Source organism: Tetrahymena thermophila (assembly GCF_000189635.1).
Source record: "Tetrahymena thermophila SB210 genomic scaffold scf_8254582, whole genome shotgun sequence".
Taxonomy (NCBI): domain Eukaryota; phylum Ciliophora; class Oligohymenophorea; order Hymenostomatida; family Tetrahymenidae; genus Tetrahymena; species Tetrahymena thermophila.
Window position 1 is genome coordinate 398,751 of NW_002476353.1, and position 26,156 is coordinate 424,906.

The following is a 26,156-nucleotide window of genomic DNA, read 5'->3' on the forward strand; positions in this document are numbered from 1 at the left end:
GAAATAATTTGATTTATTTTTAAAATATAGTTTAATTTAAAATAGTAAATAAATAATATAATCAATTGCTATATGCTAGTCTTCTCATATCTGCTTCATGTTCTTTACCATTTTCTCTAATCAACTTTAATAGATAGCCTATTTTTAAAAAAATTATTTAATTATACTTTTCAATAGATATCTTTATTTACTGTTTGGGTTGTTAAGCATCGATTTTGGAGAATCAAATTCTTTAATTTCACCATCACTTAAAACTAAAATCCTATCATATTAAATAATTGTTTTGAGACGATGTGCTATGGTTATAATTGTAGTCTCTTAGAATTCGCTTCTTATCATATTTTGAATTATCCAATCAGTTTTTTCATCAATACTAGCAGTAGCTTCATCCATAAGCAATAACTTACATTTTCTCTATTTTTTAGATAAGTATTTTTAAAATTTGTTTTGAATTTCTTTAGTTTACCACAATAACACGAGAAAGAGCTATCAACTACTTCTCTCCTTGAGAAAAATTTGCACCTTGAGAATCTACTTTAAGATCTAAGACATCTAAATTAATTTAAATTAAGCTTAATGAATAATTAAGTGATTAAATAAATAGTAAATACTTTTAATACTCTTTTCATTTAATTCACTTCCATTCATTAATGTCTAAGTTTGAATATTTTCAGCTGTTATAATTTTAGGGTTTTGTGTTGGTGAATTATCTTTATTTTCAGTTGGATTGGCCTTGCTTAGTAATGTTTCCCATAGTTGGACTTTTTTGAGAGCATCAACTACCTGAGTATCTGTATAAATTTCAAAAGGGTCTACATTAGACCTGATTGTTCCCTAAAATAGCACAGGATCTTAAGGAATCATGGATACATTACTTCTTAATTAGTTTAATCCTATTTTTGCAATATTTTACCCATTCAATAGAATTTTACTGTTTTCCTATTTTTTTTATTTTTCAGTAAAAAATAAGAAAAATTCCAAAAAATTATGCTATAAGTTTTATTTACTTCATCTACTAATTCAAGAATACGAAGTAATCCTAAGGTTAATGTTGATTTGCCACTTCCGGTTCTGCCAATAACACCAATCTTTATTTAAGAAAAATTTATAAATACTATATAACTTTTTATTAGAGTACCTTTTCGTTAGCTTTGATGGAAAGAGTTATATTTTTTAACACTATCGGTGTTTCTTTTCTGTATCTGTAAGAAACATTTTCTAGTTCTAGATCTCCTTATTAAGGCCATTTTTCTAGAGTTTTAGCTTAATTAGTCTCACTTAAAATTTCAAAATCTCTTTCTTATGGTGTTTCATTGATATAGTTTAAAATTCTATGGAACGAGTTCATTTACAACTCAGTATCACCGACAAACCTTATTGTTACAGGTAGAGAAGAACTTATTCTTAAAGCCCATGTTAAACTCAAACCTAATCAAAAAATATCAAATTAAATTTTAGATTTAAATTAAATGAGATAATTTTACCAATATGAGCAGCTAATTATATATCATAACCATTAATTTCTTTTTAAGCTAAACCTAAATAGGCAGAAGCAGCGACTATGATCGAAGAGAATAGATCAGTAATAAGATTAAGCCAATGATTACAGAAAAATTCATTAAAAGTGGATCTAGTGTGTCCATCTACACATTTGCTAAATGTTTTGAAAAAAAATTTTTCTTTGTTAAGTCCCCTAATCTGTAGTAAGCCTTTATATAAAAAATTAAAATAAATTTGATTTGTTAAGAAGTTGTTTTTAAAATATTAATAAATTAAATAGAACTTACCTTGATTTAGCTCTGTGTAAACACCGATTAAAGGTGCTCTAATATTATCAACAATTCTTTTGATTTCACGAGAGCATTTAATTTATCTCCTGAGAATAAAGTAATAGCAAATTAAAATAAAAACTGCTACAGCAATGAATATAGGCGTTATCAATGAAATCATAACAAAACTACCAATAAGAGTCATTACACCACTAATTAGTTATTATAGAAGCAATTGTAACCTATAAAATCAAACAAACAAACAAATAAATAAATAAATGATTTGAATCTTTAACTTGAAATTAATTTTATTATTTACATATAGTCTATAGCGTCTATATCTTTTGAGAAACGAGTCACAATACGTCCTAGTGGAGTTTTATCAAAGAATTCCATTGGGCTTTAAAGCAGTCTAACTAAAAGGTTTCTAAATATACTCTTTGATATTCTAATAGAAAAGACTAAGAAAGCCAAATATCTGAAAATGTAAAGTAAACCACTTGTTATGCTCACTCCTAAATAATAAAAATAAAGATTAAGAAATAATTTTGCTAAAATTCTTTTAAAAACCTGCATAAATTCCTGCATATTAGTTATTATCTAATTCTGTATAAGCATTTTAACTCCATTAGCCTAACCACCAATCTGACAACCTGGTTCATCATAATAAAAAATGAGAAACTTAAAATAAAAATGTAATTTACATTAATCCTGCTTAAGAAATTGCAAATATAAGCAATGCAATTGTAACATATCCTAATCCTCCGAGTAAGAAATATTCTTTGTAAACGAAAAAAGGAACGGATCCTACAGCTTTTTCTTCACTTTAAACAAGCATACCTTTTGCTTCATTCTCTTTATCTTGTCCTTAATTGGGCTATTCACATTAACTTTATGTGAATTGAGAGGCTTCTTCTGACATTTTTGAAAACTGTGATTGTTACTCACTAAAAGCTTTTCCTAATTGAGGAGGGTTGTGAGGTATTTTATTATTTTAGCTCAATTCGTCATTTATTTCATTATTTTATCCTTCTTGATCATCAAGCTCATCTCCTTCTTTTGCCTTTTATACTTAACTCTTTTCATTATTAAGCAAGTAAGATAAAGCTTCAGAATTTTTAGCAGTTAATTGTGAGTAAGAACCAAAATCTGCTACTTTTCCTTCTTTTAGGATAGTAATTGTATCAAAATACTTCATGTAATGGGTATGATGAGTAATAAAAATAATTGTTTTTTGCTTTAAGAATTTGTAAAACACCTTCTTAAAAATTAATCTACCAACATGACTATCAAGAGCACTAAGACAGTCGTCTACAACATAGATGTCTCTATTAGAATAAACTGCTCTAGCCACACTGATTCTTTGTTTTTATCCTCCACTTAGATTTACACCTCTTTCACCAATCTCAGTTAAGTCACCACCTGGTAATTACTTAATATCATCCAATAGTTAGCATATACGGAGAGTCTTTTCATATCTTTTTTGATTATATTCCTCTCCAAATAAAATGTTATCTCTCAAGCTGCATGATCTGAGCCAAGGCTTTTAAATAAAAAGAATTTTATAATTAATTGATTGATTTAAGTAAAATTTATCATTTTACAATTTAAGGCACATAAGCTATTGAACCTTTAACAGCGATTTTTCCTGAAAGCTTGTTTATTTCGTTGATGATAGCATGAGCAAGGGTAGTCTTTCCGCTAGAAAATATTCCATAAATAGCATTAAAAGTGTTAGGCTTATAATGTAAATTTATTGATGTTAAGTTGGGTGAAATTTTTGGCACTTCAGCGATTTTTTTTTATTTTAAATTTTCTAAAGCATCTTCCAATTATTTTACATCTTCTTTTGCTTTTTTCTTAGACTAAATTTCTTTTTAAATAAATTTGATTTACATTTTCTTCATATAATCATCATCAGGATTTTTTAAATTGTGCATTTCATTTTTTTCACTTTCCCAACTAAAGAATCCTTCTTCTATCATTATTTCTCCTTATTCACAATTTTTCATTAATTCTTCATCATAGTAGTCTTGAGGTTATTCTTCTGAGTCTAAAAAGTGAGCTATACGATTATAAGAAACCCTAGCTTAGATAAATTTACCCCATCCAGAGACAAGTTGAATAATAGGTGATTAAAGCAGATTTATAAGGGAAAGAGCTGTGAAAGCCTTGGCTGCATTTAGTTAATTATCTAAAAGAATATAAATAACAAAAACGAGCACAGCTATAATACTGGGAGAAACTTAACTAATACAATCAACTTATCCAATATTAAATAAGAAGCCAAACAAAATTTTCATTTCTTTCAATCTAATATTCTATAATTAATTCACAACCCATTTTTCCCAGGCATAATATTTGATAATTTTAATACCTATGTTATTCATAAGAATAATTGCAAATAAAGATTTATTACAAAATTATAAACATACCTTAAAAAAACTCAGTAATTTTCTTACTTCTTTGATCTATGATAGAGAACACTTTCATTCTAAAATCAGCCTACTTTGAAGTAATGTGATTAACCAAAATAGCAGAAAGCGCAAGCATAACTAAATTAATATTAATAGATTGATTGAATTTGTGTATATTTAATTAACAATTTTACATGGGGCTATAATACCAACATAGTCAAGTTCATAAATGATGTAAACAGAAGCTGCAATAATAATAAAAGGTGCAGTCAAAGCTGTAAACGCGAATAAAAAAAATTGCAATATTTCCATTGTATTCATGATAACAAGATTCGTCATTTTACCAGGATCCATATATTTTCTTCCTGTGTTACTCAATTTGAGTAATTTTTCGTACATTATACCAAGAATTTAGTTGCAACTCTAAATAATTTGATAAAAAAATATAATTTGATTAAAGTAGAATCAATCATACAAAGTTAATAAAAAGAAACTATTAAAAACTTTAAAAAAAAAATATAGTGAATAGTAAAATATTTTAAGAGATTATTTGCAAATTAATATTTTTCTGTTTGTTTGTTTGTTTTTATATCCATTCTATTTGTAAAAAATATAATTTTAATTACCTAAAATGTTATTCTATTAGTTAAGAGCGTTAAATGTTGTGTCAAAAAGGCTTTTAATATAAAGCACCCAAAAAGGAGACTTGAGTAAAGATATCCTTCATTTTTATTAGAAAACGGATCTGCAATATTTTTAATAATCAAGTTTAAAAATATGGGGCCTGCAAACTATTAATTATTAAATTTCATAAGATTATTTTTTATGTATCAATTTAACTTACAGAAAGCCCAGAAACAAGAATTGTGAATAATGATGTAATTAAGAATTCTTTCTAGCAAGTTTTAAAAATTGCATAACTAAAGCCTTTCTGTTAATAAAAAAGGGTTAAATTAACTCAAATAGCTAATTTATGCAATAAATACATACATTTTTGTTAATTTATTAGGCTTTTTTCAGTTCATAGAGAACCTTTTCTAATCTTTCTTCTTCTCTCAAATCAAATAAATCATTTTCTATTTATATTTATTTATTTATATTATTTTTGGAATAAAAACTCTAAGATTTTTTTTACCTTTAATTATTTTAGAGTTTCCCAATTTTATAACTTTATTGGTCCACAAAAACAGAGCTTTACTAATGAATGAAGCTCTGTTTTCTAAATTTAAATTATAATCATTTTATGTTTATTTTTAAGGAGGTTCTTCACTGATTTTCACCTTTGCGCTAACCATTTTATTGAATTATTTGATTTATACTGTAAATTTACTTATTTAATTTATTATTTTGTTTTACTTTGTTTATAGATCGCATTTATTATAACCAAAAATTTGATTAGAATAATTATCAAATTGCTGATATTGAATTGATAAATACTGATTTGTAGTTAATACTAAAAACTTATTAAGCTTCAAAATCCTTGTAAGCTCTAAACTAATTTCCCTTCTAAATCTGATACTTGTAAAATCAATAGCTACTATCCCTATTCTAACAAATATAACATTTAGCCAAAATATGATAAATTCTAATTAATTTTCAAAAGGATCATTAGTAACTAAATTAATTAAAAATTGATGAAATCCATAACTATTTTTTTAATAAAAAATTTTTAAATTACTCTCTAAGCAAAACATGAATATTTAATTTTATTTTTAGTTAGATAAAATTAATCACTGTTTATTTTTAATCATTTTAACAATTTTAGTTTTAATTTTTAAGAAATAGAAGATTTATATAAAAATTGTAAAAAATTGGATAAGAAATTATTTATAATTATTAGATACTATTTATTTATTTATTTAATTTAGCTCTAAATCATTACATTTGTGTAGATTTAATTAATTAAAAATTCAAAAAAAGTAAGTCATTTTAAAACGTTAGTTATATTATAAAAGAAATAATTGCAATTGTCAAATATATATCTTAAAAATGGATTAAAGTATTTATTACTATTTAAAATGAATGATATGTATTGAAGTTAAATAAGCAAATTTGCTTGATTTTAAAATGAATAAAATTAACTAAATGCACAATTTAATTGCAAATTGCATTAAAAGTAATTGTTATACAAATGAACAAATTTATTCATATTAAATTTTTCTGATCGTCTAACCCAATATAGAAAGAAATAGATAAAGCATGCTTTTTAGTTATTTTTTATTTATCTAAATCATAAATAATAAGATCGCTTTTCAAATAGAGAAAAAAACCAAAGTAACAATTACTTCTAAATTTATATATTAATTCAATCAAACTCTAAATAACTTTTTTTAAAAAGCTAGAATAGAAAATATTCTTAATTATATATTTTTAAATCCTAGTTCTTATTATTTAAATAGTTACTTTTTAAAAGAGAATCTCATTAGAAGTAAATAAATTTAAGATTTTACTTAAACTTTTTCAAAATTTTCTTAAATGGTCTAGTTTTTATTTATTCAATGTTAAGATGGCTAAATTAAACAAACTATAATAAAAAATAAGTCACAAAATTTTTATTTACCAAATATAGTAATATAGAGTGTCTACTGATTATATTTTATTTATAAAATAAAGGTTTGTTTTGGTATAGTAATAATTCTTCTAACCAATTTTTACTTAATATAGAAATGAAAAAGATTTATTTATAATATTTTATCAGAAATGGATATATGTTAAAAGAGTAATTACAAATATTTTCTTTTTTATCCATAATTACATATTTTGAAAAAATCTGGGTTTAAGACTTGTAAATTAAAAATGTTTATTAGGCTACACTTCAATCTAGAATTTTAAAAGTATATCTAAAAAAAAAACATTTATTTTAGTCAAGCATTTTTCTATTATTTGCTCATTTAATTGAAATATTTTAAAAAAATAAAATATTTATTCACTTTCAATATTTTAATTTCACATAAATCAGTATTAAAAATAAAATTTATTTTATCTACTGCAAATACTATATTTATTTATATTTTTGATTTTAAAAAAATCTTTTATTTTCCATGTAAATAAATTGAAAAAATATTTAAACTTACAAGAATATAAAAATTAAAAATAAAATATTTTTTTTTAATGATTTAAAATTATAGTAATAATCTCTTCTCTTTTGATCTCTATCACTGTGTAAATGATTGATTATATTATTTCTCATTTTTAAATTTTTGAGGTAGAAGAACTGAGGTTTTGCAACTTACTATATTATTAATCATATTTAATTATCAAAGAGCATTTAAAATAATAAAAAAAATAAAAATATTAATTCAAATAAAAAATATATTTTAATTTTTTGAAGTATTCAAGTTTTAAATAATATTATCAATGTTAAATTAAATCATTTTATCAGCAATTAATAATTAAATTTAGACCAATAAATAGATAAATAATATTCAAAATAACATCAAAATACAATCACTAATTTTTAGACAAAATAAACAGTTAGAAATTGATTGATTATCTTAAAATTTTTAATCTTATCAAATTTCATTTTTGAATTTTTATCTTTAATTAAAGCAAATATTTTTATTAATTAAAAATTGCTTAATCTAAGACTATATTTAAGCTTTATTAAAAATTTACAAAGTTTGATATATATTCATGGACTAGTAGTATAACAGTAAAAACGATTAGCGCTAATGGATAAAGCTCGTAGAGAACAGTATACTAATTTCAAAAAGTACTCATAAAAAATTTCAGCCTATTAGTGTAATTTAATTCAAAATTTAGAAATAAGCAAACAAACTTTTCTTTCAATCATTTAAAGGGTCGAGATGAAGTTGAAGCTATCTCAATAGAATACTAGAATTATATAATTGAAAATATAGAAAAAGAATCTAAGTATTTGAAAATAATTAATTAAATAAGCAAGCAATTAGATATAAAAAATACAAAATCAAATGGTACTTCAACTGCATAGATAAATTAAAATCCATTACAAATAGATTTTGAATAATAATTATTACAGATCTAATTTGTAACAAAGGACCTATACGATTAGATCATCTTACTTAACAAGAAAATAGACTATATGGAGATCTAGTTAAACTCTAAAGAACCTAAATATTTAAGATCAACATTTAATAGTTCAAATGGAATCGATGTAAATTAATTTTTTAAAGCTATTTTTCATATAAAATTGTGCTCGATAGAGTATTTAAAAAGACAAAATCTTGACAAGATAATTAATTGATTTAATTTTCAATAGATACTATTTTCTTAAAAAAAATAAATAAGTATTTTTAGGTTACAACGCTTATTCTTAATTTTTTAATAAAGGCTTTGAATGTAGATATGAATAGCATTAGTGAATAGATTAAGAGGCTAGCAAAATTTTTAGATTTAGAACCTAGAATATCTATAAGCTCTTCAAGAGAGGATTTAACTTCTCTCTTGGATTAAATCGAAATGAAAGTAAGAGATATAAAAGATGTAAATAATTAGAGATTAGAAAGTTTTGCAATAATTTAATCAAGCATATAATCACTTAATGAAATGTGCCAAGAAATTCAAAAAGCTGAGTATATATCTATTCCCCTGATTAATTAGTTCTCTGTTTTAAATGAAAATATGTAATAACTTTTGGAAATTTAAGTAAAAAATTCAAGTAATCCTAGATAATATGCCTCCATGTTTAATATAATTCAAAAATAATCTTTAAATCTTTCAAACACCCTCAAGAACGCTATTAATGCTTCGATTTATGAAAACAAAGTATCATTCATTAATTCAATAATTTAAAAAATTAAGAATTTATTCTTTTCTCTTTAAAGGAAGTTATTTAAATGAGAAATGAAGAACTCCTTGAAGAGTTAAAAGCTAAAAGTAAAGAAATAACATCAATGTAAATTATGATAAGGGAGTATTCAAATAAAATTTTGAACGATCTTTAGATTCTTTTAAAAAACTCAAAGTAAGAAAGCTCTATTTGCTAGCTCATAGAATCTATATAAAATTAAATTCATGATCTCAAATAAAGAGTACTCATCATTACAAGTAATTTATAAATTATTTAAATATTATTCCTGAATAAACAATTTGAATTAATTTAGACTAGGAGGCAAATAATATTCAGGATTAATCTGAAAAATTAATCTTATTAGAGGCAGAAAACTCAGTCTTAAATTAAAAGTATGAGGGTTATGTAGAAATAGTGAAATAATTAGAAGAAAAAATTTTTTACTTAAATATGCAAGTAGATTCTCTCAAAGATCTTATTTTGAAGATAGAAAAAGAAAATGAGTAGTTGGTAATTTTTCAAATCTTTTTAAAGATATTTTTAATAAAAAGAGAATTTAATATTATGCAAATATTCTAAAAAAAGAAACAAATAGTTAGCACAATTAACTGGTTTAATAAACAAGATATTTCAATAGAAATATAAATTATGCAAACACAAAAGTGCTCAATTTCAACTTAATTGTACATTCTTCGCAATTAATTATTTAAAGATAAATCTATTTTTTTTATCAATTAAAAATGTGTGCTGCTTGCTATAAATTTTTAATAAAAAATGTCGATATTTTATGATTTTAATAAATTTTTAGTTCAAGAAATATCTTTAGAGAGTTTTATTTTATTTTAGAAATTACTTAATGATTAAATTTTGAATCTTCAACAATATTTGGAATGATAGTTGCTTAAATTGTTTATTTATAAATATTAGAAAAATGAAAATGATGTACTAGTGAGAGAAAAAGAACTTTTCAAGTAAGACATGGAGCTGAACTTAGAAAATATTATAAATACTAAGAATTAATTTGAGATAATAATGGAAACTGATAAATAAAATTTATATTAGAGAATTGATGAACTTCGATAAGAGGTCATTTAGTTATAGAACTAAAAAGAAGCAAAGGTATTAATTGTTTCATTTATATCATTAGAAACTATAAAATACTCTTTTGTTAATGATAAAGGAAAAAGAATGCCAAGAATTACTTGAAACAATTGATGATTTAGAAGAATTTAGTAAGAAATAATTAGCACATATTAAGAATTTTTAAGATTAAAATTAAGAATTACTTGCTAGAATTGCTTAATTTGATAATAAAGTAAATTCTCTAGCAGAAGAAATAAATGAGTATAAAAAGATAATAGAGAGATAGTAAAAAGATATGGAAAGAATGTAAAATGACGTGAGCAAGTTAGTAACAACTTGTGAGCAATAACAAGAAGAGATTGTAAAACAAAAATAGACAACATAATAATACTAATCACAATTGTCAGATTAAATGAGAAAATTTGAAGATTTGAATTAAAAATTATCAGTTTCTTAGTAAGAAAGTGAAAAAATCAAATAAAAAAATAATGAATAAGAAGAAAAATATTAAAAAATGTAATAGCTTCTTTCAATCACATAAAATGAATTGAAAAATGCAAGATAAAATTCAGAGAAATAGCAAACTAAGCAAAATGAAATTGAGTAAATTTTTGATTAAATTAATTGTTTTTTCATATTCTGTCTTTATAAATATTCACGTAGGGATCTTAGAGGTTTGATTGACTCCTTATAAAATGATATAAAGACTGCAACCCTCAATCAATAGCTTTTTGAAGAGTAAAGAAACTAAAAGCTCAAGGAAAACTAATTGCTCAAGGAGTAAAATTAGTAATTATAATAAGAAGTACTTACTATGAGGGAGCAGATTTCTTAAACAAAGAGACTTTCTATTTCCTCAAGCATAGGAGAAAATAAATAACATTTAATTATAGAATCTTTGAAGTGCTAAGTAAATTATTTTTTAAATTAAATAAAACCAATAATTTCTGTATTTTATATTATTTAGATTTTCTTTAACAAAGAGTAAATTTTTGATAAAAAATATTATTTTTATTATTTGTTTTGAAAAGAGAGGAAAAGTTTTTAATTTGTGCACCAAACTAAAAAAAATTTATTTATTTAGAAATGATTTTTGAAATTCTTTCATATTCAAAATCATTTAATTAATTTAAAATATTTATTAGAAAATCTTTAAAATAGCATGTATTTTAATATAAAATAATAAATTTAATTAAAAAAATAGATTAAATACAAGGATCAATAATTTGAAAAAGAACGAGCCATGTTTAGATAAGAAGAGGATGCTAAGATAAAAAAAATTCAATTACTTGAAAATTTAATTAAATAAGTATTATTAAATTTGATTTATTTTATTATTAATTTATTTATTCTGTTAAAAGCTTTAAGCTGGATAAGAAGTTAATGGGTTGTAAGTTCATGAAGAGCCAATAAATGGAAACACTGCAAATTTTAATAGTAGCTTGAATATGTATTATGAAAATTTACTTGAAACAAAAGATTTGGAAATTAGTCATCTTAGAAATTTGGTATGATTTTGTTTTTGTAGCAATAAATTAGCTTAATAAATTAATGAATACCATTTATAATTAAATAGATAAAATAGTTTACTTTAGAGAATACAAACTGAGTTAGTTAGTTAGTGAGTGAGTTAATAAAATATTTTAATTTAATTTAACAGATTAATTGTAAATAAATAAATAAAAATTTATAAATAAAATAATAAAAAGATTGATTAGTTAAATTATTTCTGTTTTATATATTAAAGGAGTAATAAATATATAGAGTTAGTTTACTAAAAATAACTTAATAAAAATAAATTATATACAATTATATATGAGGAATAGTTTTTACTTGCTTATTGATTTTTTTATTAACGTGTATGTTTAAAAGTACTTACTTCATTGCTGCTGCTGAGATTAGGTTTTTATTTGTTAGATATTAATTTGAGAAGGGGTTGAAAATTTGTCTATTTAAGAAATTGTTAGATCTTTTTTCTTATCTTCTATAGTTTTTGTTCTTTCTTCTAATTTTTTTTACTAGGCTTGAAGTGTTGCTAATTATCTATCATAATATTCTTCGTATGTTTACCACTCTTACTTGTTTTACTCAAATAGAGGCATATAATTTAATAATTCAGGTATAAATTAACATATTGTTTCAAAATATGGCTACACAATAAAATCTATGAAACCTATTTAGCTTTTAGCTATATTTGTTGTGTACCTGTCACATAAATAAGAAATAGGAAGTCCTCTTGATCGCTCTACATCTCCCTATAATATTGTATACATTTTATTTTTTTACAGAAAACGGAGTAAGGAAAATAAATAAGTTACTTATATCCAAAATTCATTCAAAACTCTGTGTGTCCACTCTTAATATATATGAAAAGGTTTAAATGGGTTACTTACATCTGCTGCGTGCAGAAGTGTATTTAAACATAAAGGCTTATCTGCTGCTTTAGCATCAAATTCTTTGAAATTAAAATTTATTTTAAATTTGTTTCATATTTATAAAATGATTTATTACCATTCGAAGCTAATCTTCCTTTTAATTATGCCAAACTTGTGAAATGCTGATTCATGTCTGTTTTTAAAATCATTTAAATTAACGTTTCTCTCACATTCTTGTAAGTTTTCTTATCAATTCCTTCGAATATATTAATACTAGGATTGTCTCTTAATAATTTAAATGTAACACTTAGATGATGATTTTCAAGAGGACTTTTATCATTATACAAGATAGCTAGATCAGTTTTAGCATTCATTTAAAACGGATTGTTGAAGCCAGGGTGCTCAACATCATGAATGGCAGCAGCAACAAAAACTGTTCCAATATCAATTTTATTTAGCTTTCCTATCTAAACGAAATTGCATTTCTTTAAAAAAAAATGCATAGTCTAAATATTAAAAAAGCATAATTAAATTTTTATCTTTAAAATTTGTTAAATAGAAAATAATTTATTTACTTGAGTGACATCAAATGCATGAATTTTGTTATGGTAAGGATTTCCCAAATATCTAATTTATTTAGAAAATATTAATTATTTTTGTTCTAAAAGATAGTGACTGTTTACTTTTGTTAGATTATATCAGAAAAATGGTAGAGGACTTCTGGCTGAAGTTTCCATGCTTAAAAACATTAGTACTACTCAAACAAATAATTCAAAAGTATTGAAAGCTCTTTACCTAAATTTTCTTTAAAAAATTCAAAAACCATGAATTCTCTACTATCTAAGTTTTCAAAATAATTCTCCACCTTTTAATAAAAAAAGTGTTAAAATATTTATTCGTTTTCGTTACTTTACTTAAGGGCTTGTTTCTATTTATTAATATATAAATTATTCTTCTACAACTTCTGGAACAATATGTTGAGTGACTGCAACAGGTGCAGGAGCAGCAGTTACAACAGGTGTAGCAGTAGCTGGAGTTGATACTTATTTATTCTCTTCTTTTTTAATAGGTTATTCTAATTGAACCTCCTTTACTTCTTCTTTCTTTTTTTCTTCCTTAATTTCTATTTTTGACTTACCATCATATTACTGCATCCACTATTCAAGCTGTATTCAACAAATTATTATTTTTTTAGCATATATTTAAAATAAAAATAATTTACTTCTTTTTGCTCTTTTCCAAGTATAGGTTCATATAGCTTATTTGAAGATATCATTTGAGAAGCCCTATTTTTTATCAAATCAATGTAAAGAAATACTTGAATTAATTGAATTACCACTCAAGTTCTCGATAGTAATGATCGTCTGTTACCAGTTATTTCAAATTATCGATTATAGCTAATATCTTTTCAATTGGAGTTTTGTCACCAAATTTGTACTCAAGTGCTTTTTTATTTGTATTTTTCATCTTTTTTATTAAAAAATAGATTTTTGTTTCATAAAAAAATCCAGTAAGCAAAAAATTACTTTTCTTAAAATGATGAATAAACGCAAAAATCTAAAAAATATCCTAAAGAATTTCGAAATGATTTTAGCACTACTCTGTGTAATAAATTAGTCTGTTAAAACAAGAATAAGACTCAGAGAAATAACAACAGCATCAATTATGTTGACCCTTTGTTTAAAATACAACTAATAATTTGATAATTGAAATGTTGTAAATTAAGAGACCTTTATAAAATAAAAATATTACCTTTATTCCATACGCATAGCATTTAAGTAATATTTCTAAAATAATTAGAGATATTATGACAATTTCTATATATTGCAATATAAGCAGCATTCCTTATACGTTTGAGAAATTTTCAGTAGGATCGTCAATAGAAAACTCACAAAACATCAATATTGTGTAAAAAATTGTTAAGGAAATGACATAATTATTGAAAAGTTTAGACTCAAAAAACTGTCTTAGATAATGCACTTTATCAATTTTCCTCACCATATTTCTTTTTTGTATAAGATTTATTAGTTCTTATAAAATTGCAATTATGTTACTCAATCACAGATTTCTGCTCTATTGAAACAAAATAGTTTTTTCTTTTAGATCTCTGTGTATTTTTTGACGTGTTATGTGCTGATTTTTATTCTTCATTTCTGCTCTATCAAATAAAATATTTTTAGAATTGAATAAAACAGATATAATGGTAGAAAACTATTTAATTATTTTTTATGATTAATTATTTAAATCCTACTTTATTCATCATATCTCTAGACGTGTTTGGAGAAATGTCTTTATTTTTTTAATCTATTGATTATTTTAATTATGAGCGATCTAATTATGGAGATCCTTACAACTAAGAATTCATTTTCAACAATACTATTTTAAATATAAGGGCTATTTAATTGTTTAGAGCTATTTTTTAAATTCAAAAGTCTATAGTTTAAAATAATTATGGCTGATTTCAGTCAGCAGCAACTTAATTTTTTGTTAACCTTTTAGCAATTAACTGATTAAATTAAAAATTTTGTAAATTTAAATATATTCTACTTATTTAATTAATTCCTTCAGTTCTTCTACTTTTTACATTTAGTAAATAAATAATTAAAGAAATTATATGATTTTAGAGTGAATGATTTTTTTTGATTAAGGAGTTAGCGAATAAATTATTATAAACTAGATCGTTTATTTAATTGTTTATTTATTTGTTTGTTTTTTTTTTTGCTTGTTATTTGATTTTTGATTGTTTATTTGTAAATATGCATTTAAATATTAAACTATTTTTAAAGCTGGAATGATAAGCGAGTGAATAAATGAATGAAGATATTAATATGAATTGTAATACTAAATACACAAATTAAAAAAAAAATACATATTTAAAAACTGAATAAATAAAATATTTTCTATTTTTTAGAAATAAATGTAATAAAATTTAAAAATATGATTTATAAGAATATAAATTGGAAGCTAAATTCTAAATTAAAACATACTTTCTCTACACTAACTAAATTATCTAACTCACTTAAGTATTAATTGTATTATTTGTATTATGTTTGTTTGTATTTGTGTTTCCTTCCTTCTTTCTTTGTTTCATGGATTGAAAATCTTGCTTTTCCTTCATTCTTCGTTCTTGTCGTCGAAAAAGAGGTGATTCTATTACTTTTGTTTCTGTTTCTTTTTTTTGCGATTCGAGTGTGGCTTTGATGATTCTTCTCCTTCTAAGTTGAACACGTTTGAGTAAGTAGTGTCGTCTGATTGATAGTCCAACTAAATGGAATCCATTATTTTATCATGCTTCTCTTCGTCCTCCCCGTCAATACTAAAGAAGTTGTTTTATACTGATGTATCTAAGTTTTTTTATTGTTCCATATCTTATTATTATGTTGGGTTTTATCTTTTTTCAGATTAAGAATTATTACCTTATGCTTTCTGTTACGATTTAGGTCCTTGGTGCTGTTGTGATGGAATTCCTGTGGTCGGGACGCTGCCACTGCTATGAGGATGCTATGCGTGTGGTCTATGAACCGCATGATGTATTGCTTTATCACTTTTATCTTAGTATTCATTTCCATTGTTCTGCTCAAGATGCAGCTCTACTCCACCAGTTTTATTTAGATTTTTCAGTGAAACTTAAGCTTCTTTTTACTAAGAAGGAAGACGTACGTCGTCATTAACGACTCTTTTGCTAAATTTTTTTTAGTCTACAATTTGCATTTCATCATTTTGAATCTGCTTTCCTTATATGTTTCCTGAAGAATCTGTACTGTTAGCATTTACTTTATTGTTATTCATACTGCCACTTCCCATGCTCATCATACCTCCTCCCTTTTTAATCATTAATTATTTGTCCTTTTCTAATTATGCAGCCAAACTGGCAAATCCATTTTCATTTCTCCTCCTTATATAAATCACTGCACCACAGCACCCAAACACTAAAACAATAACAATTAAAACTACTATAATTCCTGTATTTGATGAACTAGAGTCGCTTTCTTTATCTTCTGGTTTTTGTTACTAATCGTTGTTGTTATTACTATCATTATTACCATTATTATTGTTATTTTAGTTTTTATCGTTATTAGAATCGCTGTTGTTATTTGTATTTTCATTATTTTAATTTCCTTTGTTGTTATCATTTGAATTTGTATTATTGGTGCCATTTCCTTTATTGTCTTCAGTCTATTTAGGCTAATCTGTATTAGGAGAATTATTTGTATTATTTTTATTGTTTTCATTCTATTAATCCTATTGTAGATGTCTTATCATTACATTTTGAACTAACTATAATTAGTCTTCATATTGATTCATAAATTATAATGCATCAACATCAAACAAGTGCTGCATATGTTTAATGCATGTATTCTTTATGATATGATAGTTATCTATATATAAAACTAACTATCTCAGTTTTTCTAAAGATTTTTTAATTATACTGCATTTACTTTAAAATTTAAAGTTTAAAGGACATAATTCATTTTATTCGATAAGGTCATAGATGTAAGCGTTTTTTAAGCTCTCAACAAACAACAAATTATCTGGATAAACCTAGCAAAAAGAATTGGATAAGAAATTGTATTTGGCTTATTTGTAGAATTCCATAGAAGAATCCCACAATAAATCACATCTTCTAGAAGCTGAGCACCCATTTGAGTCAGCACACTTTTTGATTAAACTTTCTTCATTAAATTGTTTAATTTTAGAGCATGTATTATTTTAAGTTAGGAGATTCTTGCATCTTAAATCTACAAAAGAATCACCTACTCTAAATAAATTATTTTCATTAAAATCAGCTATTTATCCTTCTTCTAAACTCATTAAAGCTAAACATTTACCAATATGACAAAATTCATTTTATCCACACTCAAAGCTACTTTGACATTCAATAAAATCTTCTTCATAGCTTTAAATAATTACATTTTTTTCAATATTTTAGCTAAAAGTTTATGTTTTTAAATTTAATTAATTTGGAGATTTGCAAGTGTTGCTTTGTTAATCACAAATTAACTATGGATCACAAAAGAGCTATTCTTAAACACTGCAAATCTATCCTAACTTTTGTCCTTCGCATATACCAATGATTTAATTGCACTTTCCGCTTAAACACTCTTTAGAAAATTTACATTATTCTTAAGAGTATCTCAGTCTTGATTTGCTATCATCTACAGGTTAGTTACTTTTATCACAAGTTAAAACTATTGAAGTATCATATAAATTAATTGTTTTATTTAAAATATCCATGAAACTATTGGTACAATTACATTAGCTATTAATTTTTATAAACTTTGATTACTAATTTTGATTTTATTTGAGTTCTATGCAACCCTCTTAGAACTTAAATCTATCTGAATTGTTGGTGCATGTAGTTTAAATTCTATTTTTCTCAGCTGTTTAAACACATCCAAACAAAATAAATGCTAAAAGATATATGCTAGCCACTTTTCTTATCTTAAGCATGTTTCTTCAGTTTGAGAGTAACTTGCTAAATATATTATTTTTAACCTAATTGAGTTTTATGTAATCCTTCGCTGTTTTCTAAACAAAAAAGTATTGTTAATTAACTCTTCAATAAATTAGTTAATATTGAAATTTATTATCATTTGATTTATTTTTTCCTAACACTTTAAAACAAATAATTTGATGCTGAATAAAAAATTTTGTTAACTTAGTCAATCGATCAATTAATTAATTAATGAATAAATATATAAATAGCTTCCAATTAATATATTGTGAACTATAAAATGTTAAATTGATAACGAAGGAAATTTTATTATGTTTTTTATTAAAATTTTTAAAATATCAAAGTAAATAAAAAAATATCAGAAATCTAAAGGTTCTAACTGGCTCATATATATAAGACATCACTAAGAAAAGAATAAAGTGTTATAGAAGATAATTAAATCTTATGCTTTATCATTTAAAATTTAGAAAATTATATTGACTTGTTTAGATACATTTAGAGTTATTAATGAGATACTTTTATTTTATATTTTAAATAAAATAATATTTCTAACTTAAACATAAACAAAAACCTTTAATAACTTAAAATAAGTTATTAATTTTAAAAAATAAATTATTAATATAAAATTCAAATCAAACGAGCATTAAAGAAAGTACATCTGAATACAAATGTATTAATCCTTCTTGAGGAGTTCTATAATCAATAACACCATTTTACTAAATAATTATTTGTGAATTATAATTTCAAATAGGAAATAATTAAATAAAATAAATTACTTCTAAAAAGCATTTAATCCCATAAAATGAATAATCTTTAGTGTATGTAACTATTGGATTTCTAAATTCAGTTTATTGATTTTCAGGGATTACTACTTCTCTTTTGGTATTAATTAGTTCAATCTTTGGATATTTACTAATATCTATATTCTTAACTTAGTGATAGTACTTAGCACAATTTACAAGCACAAAGTCGCATTATCTACGAGTTTATAATTGTTATTATAAAATAAATAATTATTGATTATAATTTATATAAAATAAATCTTTTTTTATCATTTAAATTATGAATTTTAAATACAAAAAGCTTTTAAATACTCATTATAATTTTAGGCTGCTTCTAAAAAGAATCTTCTAAAATAGATAAATTTTTTATCTGCAGGTGTAAAATAAACAATAAATATAGGTTTTTTCATATTTTTAACTTTGTATGCTAACCAATCTTCTCCTTAATATTCAGTTAAATATTTTTCTAAGTTTTCCCTAATGTATTTTAAACATTTTTAAAGTTTATAAGACAAAATTATTAACATGTAGAATTTGTTAAAATATCAATTATGACTAAATTACCTTTAAGATGTTTCGTATCCATATTTCATACCAACTAAACCTCCAAAAAATATCGAAATAAGCATTTTAGTCCTAAATCTTAATTAGCTCTATTTAGCAGCTTGCTAATTATACACTTTATTTAAGAAAAATTATCCAAACATTTATAAATTTGTTAGAACTCTACAAAAACTAAAAAATAAATATCTTTCTTTGTTAAAAATAACAAATAATTATTAACTCAAAAAATACATAAATTCAATTATAGCAGGCTATCATCAGCCGTAAATTAAGTCTAAATAAAATGATATATTTTGCTATTTTAAATTAATTATTTTAATTTTGCTAAAAAATAAAACCCTATTTAAGAAATTTGGTATACCATGCTTTTTATTTAATAGAATAAATTATAATTTGTTTTATACAGAAACTGTTTTTACACATTATTTTAAGTTTTTAGTGGTATATAAATATAATTATTTTATTTTTTTAAAAGTTTGTTTAATTAATATTAATTTTATTATTATTAAAATTATATAAAGATGTTTATTTTAACTTTAAAAAATTAAGAATATTCTTATAAACTGAGAAAAAGCATTAGTCTTTTTTTAATTAAAAATCATAATAGAATATTTAAAAAAACTGATTAATAACTATATAAGTTATTCGTAAAACTTTTGAATAGGTTGCTTTTTTTATTTTTAAACACACTATAAACGCAAAATAAAAACGGTCTTTTTTTTTGTTGTACAAAAATAGATTTTATTAAACAAATTACAAAAAAGATCATAATAAAAATGAAATAAAGATAAATGCTGATTAAAGTTTTTTAACTAATTCAAATAACTTTATTATAATTAAATTCATATTGTAGATATAAACATAATATTTATCTTAAGTATTTGAAAAAATTCAGATAAATGTAAATTGAGAAAAAACATGAATGAATAAATCATTTTTGAATTAAAGCACATAAATAAAATGAAAAAACAAATTATAATTTTTAGTAGTAGTTAATAACTAACTATATTACTTATTTGTAAATTTATATTATAAAAAAATGCCATAAATACAAAAAAGATTATCTTTCTTACTTTGTTGCTAGTTAACAGGATTTATTATAGCAAAAATTGTATTTAATATTTTAATCAAAAATAAAAAAAACACCAGCAATACATTTAAAAAAGTTAATGCTCATTAATTAGATTATTTAAGATAGCTTTGAAATCAATCTATCAACTCAGCAGATATAAGAGTGAGTATAATAGGTTATTTTAAATCACTGTGGAAATAAACAACTATATTGTACTCTCCATTTGAATCTAAACTGAAAGTTGATTTCTTTTTTGCAATATTTTTCATTTCATAGTCATAAAATTTTAAAACATCTTGCTTTACATTCACCTCCATTTTCACTATTGTATTTGGGCCCATTAAGTTTGATAAATTTTCTCCGCGTTCAATCACAAGATCAAAATTATTGGACCATCCGAAGCACTAGCAGAGTTTGTCTTCAGGATCATCAGTTTTTTTAGCTATGCCTATTCTCATATAATCTGATGGTTTTGAGTTGAATTAAAATGTAAAAACATGAGTTTTATCTTAACGAATAATATAATCTGATCTACAATTAGAAGTTTAACCTCCATTATTTTTAATAAAGGCTTATCCTTCCTCATTTTTATCAAGAACTAAATCATTAGTGCTAGTTTTAACAAATTAGATAGAGAGATCATAAACAGGAATTATATAAATCTCAAGTGGAGTTACTTTTATTTAAAAATCTTTCTTTCTAAAATTTTTAAATTTAGAGTAGAAATCACCACTTTCTGGATTTCTCATTTAATTTTATATGTTTTCTACAACAGAATTTTGATTTTCCTGATTTTCTTGTGATTCTTATGGCTACCCTTACAGTTATTCTTGTGCTTCTGTTTAAATAGGATTGTTCAATGCTTAATATCTGTTCTCAGCTTCATTTTAAAGCTATCTATGCTTTTAAAGAAAAGCATCTACTTTTTCAGATAATTTAGTGATATTTTCTGAGTTTTTGTAAGAATTAAAGAGTATGCTTTGAAGTTCCTTTACTTCATCTGAACGATTGAAGGAATCTCTCAGGTCCTCTATTAAGTACTACTTTTCTTCTGCTTTAAGTAGAGCTTCCTTTTTTTTATCATGAATCATTTAGTTAATCTTTTTTTGTAAGTCACTGAAGTAATCTTCAACTGCTCTTAAATACCCATTGTTCTATGATTTTATTATAGCTTCTTAAATGATGTCTAACTCTCTCTTCTTTACAGGAAGAAAATAGGAGGTTGCCTATTCTTTACCCTAAAGTAGATCTTCAATCAAAATAAATTAATCGGTTGTTAAACCTCTATAAGTATAAATCATGCATTTTTAACAGCATAGTCTCTTATCAGAATTAACTTCCTCGCTTACTAATATTGATATAACTTCATATCCTTCGTGCTCGTTGCAATGAAACCTTATCTTTTCTGTTTATGATTGTTCCATTTTTCCTCCTCTTCTTTTTCTTACTTATCTTTCAGAGAATATAATTGTTTATTTAATTAATTTTTATTGATTTGATAATAAAATTCTAAAAGCAATTAAAATATTGATCTTTCTATAAAGATTTTTAAAATAAATGATCAGATTTTAAAAATTGATATCAAAAATAGAGAAAAAAATTTAAAAGTAAATAAAAACATAGTTAATTCTAGCATCAAATTTTTTAGAAACTTAATACTTCTTAATAAATTAATATATGAAGTGAAAATAAATAGCTTTAGAAAGATAAAATAAAATAAATTATATTTCAATCAGTTAGTAGAAGATAGTTAGTTTATAATAAATAGAGAGTTTTCATTAATTTAATTTTTTAATGCTCCAAATAATTAAGTATAATTTTTTAACTTATATTGTATCAATGATTCATCAATTATTTTGTCTATTATATATATTTGCTTTTTTTACCATAAAAACATCAGGGGCTGAAATAGATGTTTATGTATTTAAAATTGTATGCATTACATTATTTTATTAGGGCATATCTGATTATTAATTAGACTAAGATCTAATTTGACTGTGTCCAAGATTATTATGTTTTACATATTGACTTTAAAATTAACCTAAATGTGGTTGCTATTAGAAATAGAATGATTATAGCTATTAATTTTAAACAGGGATTTAAAGACTGTTGACAATCTTCCTTTTTTTGGTTTTTTTATTTTATTCTTGTCTAAATGAGATATCTTTACTTTACAGATAATTCATATTTAGGTTTTAACTTTATAACTAATTTTTAGAATATTCTTCAGGTAGATTTTACTAAATACTTATTTTAATGACTTTACTATTTGTTTATGTTTAAGGAGATAACTTTTTATTTGTGTTCAAAATCGGAGAGATAGATTGGTATAAAAGATTTCTTTAGTTTGGTACACCTGTTAACAAATTTTGATTAGCAAATTTATTGATTCTCTGATGTGAATAGCTATTAGGATCTTGCATGATTGAATCATCAAACTCTTTCAAATGAATGTGTTCGCTCAAAAGATTTTCTAACTTATAATTATTCTATTCTAGATTTATCTTTTTTGCAGCGATGAGACTATTATTTAGATTTGAGATAATAGTAGAATTTTAAATATTGTTGTTATCTTGCTTATTAGTTCTTATTTTTATGAGTTTCTTCATTATATTGGGTTGATCATAATTCATAATGTTTTTTTATTTTCTTTCAGCCCGTTTTTCTTGAGCTAAAGAGTAATACTTCGAGTTCGTTAATTCTGGTAAATGGTCTTTATTTCTATCTTTATTTTAAGTATTAGATCTATATTTTAACTTCTTTAAATTGGTATTAAATAATTTCAAGTTAATTTATGTATTAGAAAGATTAAATTCTTCATTTTCTTAGTTTTTTAAAAATATTTAATAATTTTAATTATTTTCTCTTTAGCAATCTGACTATTAAAATTCTAAATTAAAAGAATTTCTTTTACGATTACTATTAAAATTTTAAATTGTTTATTTTGATTAACTAAGGATACTGTGTTTCGCCTCACTTTAAGCATTTGTTTGACTGCCAAACTAATCAATATCTAAATAATTTTTTTATTTATTTTAGTCATTTTATTAATTTTTAGTTTAGGAACTATATGAGTCTAATAGAAAGTCAGCAGAGTTATTTAAACTTATTTTTTGATTTACAGATAACAAGTTGACCTTCAGTATATTAGACTCACTCTACTACTGCTAATTTGTTTTCAATTGATCCTACTGATCACTGATTTTCTAAGAAGCTTAGATTAAATTATCACCTTTCTTTTATTATTTAATTGACTTAGTAGAGCCTGTTTAAGTTAAAACCTATGATTAAATAGGCAGAACTTAGCTATTTATTGTATTTATCGATTTGATATTGATAGTTGGAAGCTAAAATTATTTTTGTTCTTAAATTTTATTGACATTTTAAGTATTCTTAGAGCTTTATCTATTTGAATAGATAATTCCGTTATTGTTGCTGCATGCATCTTATTTTTTTTATCCATAAGAATTCTATACCTTACTTAAAGAGCTATCATTTTAATCTTTATTTTTATCAATCAACTTGTGAAATATCTTTCTAAATTGAGAACCAATTGAATTTTACTTTTCTAACATTTTGTCTTTAAAGAGTTAGTTTTTTTATTCTATTTTCTCTGAAATTGCTTTAGGTACTTGCTCAAAAAAATTAAATAACTTTTATTTTTAAACATTTTTTTGAGAATTTTATCCAACAACCTTATGCGAATTTGTTAAACTTTTTAAAGATGACAGCTATGAGTTATTAGACAATTTTAAATTACTTTGAGGTGAAATTTAATCATTTAATTTATTATCAAAATTACTGCTGTTGCGGATTAAAGTTAAACTATTCTCATTTTTGCAAAAGTTTCTAAAATGAGAGAAAACATTTTGATTATTTTTATTAGTTACAAAGACTTCGCTACTAACATCTTGGCTAAACCTACTATCTTTAATTTCAGAAAGTATATTGTTCGTACCAATAGGATTTTTAATAGATTAAATTTCACTAATTACATCCAATCCTAAATTATTCAAATTATTTTTTACCTTTTAGTTCATAACATCTTCGTATTACAATTAAGAATTTTAGCTTATATCTTGCTTAAAAGAATTTTTAGATGTTAATTTATTCCCTACTTAAAATTGTTAATTAGCCTATGCAAACATATTTATAAATTAATCAAGCTATCCACTATCTTAAAACATTGATTATTAATGAATTAAATTGCTAGCAATATCTTTTAATTGAGGATTTCCTCCATTTTATTAATTCTAGATTAAGCTTTGAGTAAACTTATTGATAATCCCTCCATTTCCCATTTTTGACTATCCTATGGAAAGAAATGAATTAATAGAACTCTACCAAGCAGATTCATTTTATTGTTGAGAATTCAAAAGCCAATGCTGGTCTATTAGATTGCGCTATTCTTTATATTAATTATGTGGACCCACTAACTAAGGAAGAGAAGACATAAAACTAGCCATAGAATCTTCAATTTAACGTTAATTTTTAGAATCCGGCTGTTAGATATCATTTTGCTTTTGTTCATTTGTTTGATAATTATTTTAATTGTCATTTTATTATAATAGTTATATTTCTTTTTCTAGGTCTTATGTATGAAAGTTTATAATTTCAGGTTCAGGAAGCTTATGTTCGCTTTCTTCAAACTATGAATCTTACTATTCTTCAAAACTATTGCTTTATCCTTCTCTCATGTCTTCTATTTATTATAAATTTCCATTTTCTTATTCCATTTGAACTATATCAAAAAAAGCTTTGTTATCTTCCAATTTTAATTAACCTGATAAAATAAATAATTTTTTATATTTTCGGTATGTGGCTCCTGATATAATAATTATACTATACAACACTAAACTAAAAAAAAATCTTAGTTTCAAAATCTATTTTTTCTTGTAAATGTTAATTGTTATTAATTATATATTAGAAATATGGCGTTTACAAAAAAAATTTCTTTTTGAAAATCTGTATCATTTATGTTAATTAGATTTTGTTTACAGTAAGTAATGTATATATAGAATAGTATTAATAGTTAGTAACGTTGATTATTGTAGCATTTATGTAAAATATTTTTGGAGACATGTTAACTTGTAAATATTTGAATTTACATATTACATTAGTTTTTGATATTGTGGCTATTTCATTGATTTTTTTATTTTGTAATACTAAAATATATTATTTAAAAAATACCACATTTAGTGATAAGCTTGTTAGATTTAAAATAGATAAAAATATCATACAATTAACTATATTAAATAAAAATTCATTTTTGTGTGATAAATCTATTTCAAAATATTAAATTTATCAAAACAAACAATTAAAAAAGTTTATTTTATCAAACTTAATTATTCTTAAAAGCTTACAATATAAATATATATTTATGTGAAAATTTATTTTTTATGTATGATACTTTTAATCTATCAATATTTGCCAATAAATTAAATATGAGTTTTTTATTAATTAGAGATTAGAACTCTTTGAAAAAATAAGCATCAGCTTCATCAATAAAATAAATATTCTACAGATTAATTTTTTTAGACTTTAAGTGCATATAGTTTTATTAAATAATTATTATTAGCTTTAGAATGAAATTTAAAGATAGATATGCCTTATTTCTTAATTTTTACTTTCAAAAATATTTACTTTATTACATTATAATTGTAATTGTAATTTTTTCACTGAAATAAATTAAAACCAATTAAAAATACCCTGTTTTCCTTAATGAAATTTAGTTAAATTAAGTATTTACTGAATTTTATTTTTAATTAAATTTTATCAATAAAAAAATTATATAATTTGTAAAATACAAAAACTCTTTTCAATAGATAATCAAATAAAAACTAAATTTTCAAGTTTAAATTAAATTAT

The 26,156-nt window shown here is 23.1% G+C and overlaps 7 protein-coding genes across 7 annotated transcripts; 1 reads left to right on the forward strand and 6 right to left on the reverse strand. All coding sequences in view use genetic code 6, as the record gives it.

Moving 5' to 3' along the window:
• Window positions 1-61: 61 nt before the first annotated feature.
• On the reverse strand, window positions 62-5,481 carry TTHERM_00137850 (ABC transporter C family protein; the record flags this gene model as incomplete). The annotated part of the gene is made up of 18 exons (XM_001019767.3): window positions 62-138; window positions 192-414; window positions 467-552; window positions 612-939; window positions 1,008-1,088; window positions 1,139-1,428; window positions 1,485-1,709; window positions 1,788-2,011; window positions 2,089-2,284; window positions 2,340-2,422; window positions 2,474-3,312; window positions 3,374-4,146; window positions 4,205-4,324; window positions 4,381-4,609; window positions 4,813-4,977; window positions 5,031-5,117; window positions 5,177-5,262; window positions 5,322-5,481. 18 exons carry the CDS (start codon window positions 5,479-5,481, stop codon window positions 62-64), a joined length of 4,272 nt encoding a protein of 1,423 aa, XP_001019767.1.
• A 2,338-nt stretch (window positions 5,482-7,819) lies between these two features.
• On the forward strand, window positions 7,820-11,649 carry TTHERM_00137840 (hypothetical protein; the record flags this gene model as incomplete). The annotated part of the gene is made up of 11 exons (XM_001019766.2): window positions 7,820-7,927; window positions 7,986-8,321; window positions 8,498-8,932; window positions 8,992-9,214; window positions 9,271-9,467; window positions 9,885-10,076; window positions 10,138-10,643; window positions 10,704-10,950; window positions 11,245-11,349; window positions 11,402-11,548; window positions 11,617-11,649. 11 exons carry the CDS (start codon window positions 7,820-7,822, stop codon window positions 11,647-11,649), a joined length of 2,529 nt encoding a protein of 842 aa, XP_001019766.2.
• Window positions 11,650-11,920: 271 nt separating this feature from the next.
• On the reverse strand, window positions 11,921-14,780 carry TTHERM_00137830 (3'5'-cyclic nucleotide phosphodiesterase family protein; the record flags this gene model as incomplete). Its single annotated transcript, XM_001019765.3, has 12 exons — window positions 11,921-12,295; window positions 12,359-12,495; window positions 12,552-12,921; window positions 12,991-13,042; window positions 13,099-13,280; window positions 13,330-13,581; window positions 13,638-13,701; window positions 13,752-13,882; window positions 13,942-14,106; window positions 14,168-14,420; window positions 14,470-14,573; window positions 14,667-14,780. The coding sequence occupies 12 exons, from the start codon at window positions 14,778-14,780 to the stop codon at window positions 11,921-11,923; spliced, it is 2,199 nt and encodes a 732-aa protein (XP_001019765.3).
• A 749-nt stretch (window positions 14,781-15,529) lies between these two features.
• Window positions 15,530-17,866, reverse strand: TTHERM_00137820 (transmembrane protein, putative; the record flags this gene model as incomplete). The annotated part of the gene is made up of 2 exons (XM_001019764.3): window positions 15,530-15,783; window positions 15,832-17,866. The coding sequence occupies 2 exons, from the start codon at window positions 17,864-17,866 to the stop codon at window positions 15,530-15,532; spliced, it is 2,289 nt and encodes a 762-aa protein (XP_001019764.2).
• Window positions 17,867-18,369: 503 nt separating this feature from the next.
• TTHERM_000137808 (hypothetical protein) lies at window positions 18,370-19,435 on the reverse strand. Its single transcript, XM_012798508.1, has 4 exons — window positions 19,217-19,435; window positions 18,965-19,129; window positions 18,647-18,848; window positions 18,370-18,586 (listed from the first exon to the last, which is right to left on the reverse strand). The coding sequence occupies exons 1-4, from the start codon at window positions 19,357-19,359 to the stop codon at window positions 18,503-18,505; spliced, it is 594 nt and encodes a 197-aa protein (XP_012653962.1). The 5' UTR covers window positions 19,360-19,435; the 3' UTR covers window positions 18,370-18,502.
• Window positions 19,436-20,422: 987 nt separating this feature from the next.
• TTHERM_000137809 (hypothetical protein) lies at window positions 20,423-21,712 on the reverse strand (the record flags this gene model as incomplete). Its single annotated transcript, XM_012798509.1, has 1 exon — window positions 20,423-21,712. One exon carries the CDS (start codon window positions 21,710-21,712, stop codon window positions 20,423-20,425), a length of 1,290 nt encoding a protein of 429 aa, XP_012653963.1.
• Window positions 21,713-22,135: 423 nt separating this feature from the next.
• TTHERM_00137810 (hypothetical protein) lies at window positions 22,136-25,084 on the reverse strand (the record flags this gene model as incomplete). Its single annotated transcript, XM_001019763.3, has 1 exon — window positions 22,136-25,084. The coding sequence occupies exon 1, from the start codon at window positions 25,022-25,024 to the stop codon at window positions 22,136-22,138; it is 2,889 nt and encodes a 962-aa protein (XP_001019763.2). The 5' UTR covers window positions 25,025-25,084.
• Window positions 25,085-26,156: the final 1,072 nt, after the last annotated feature.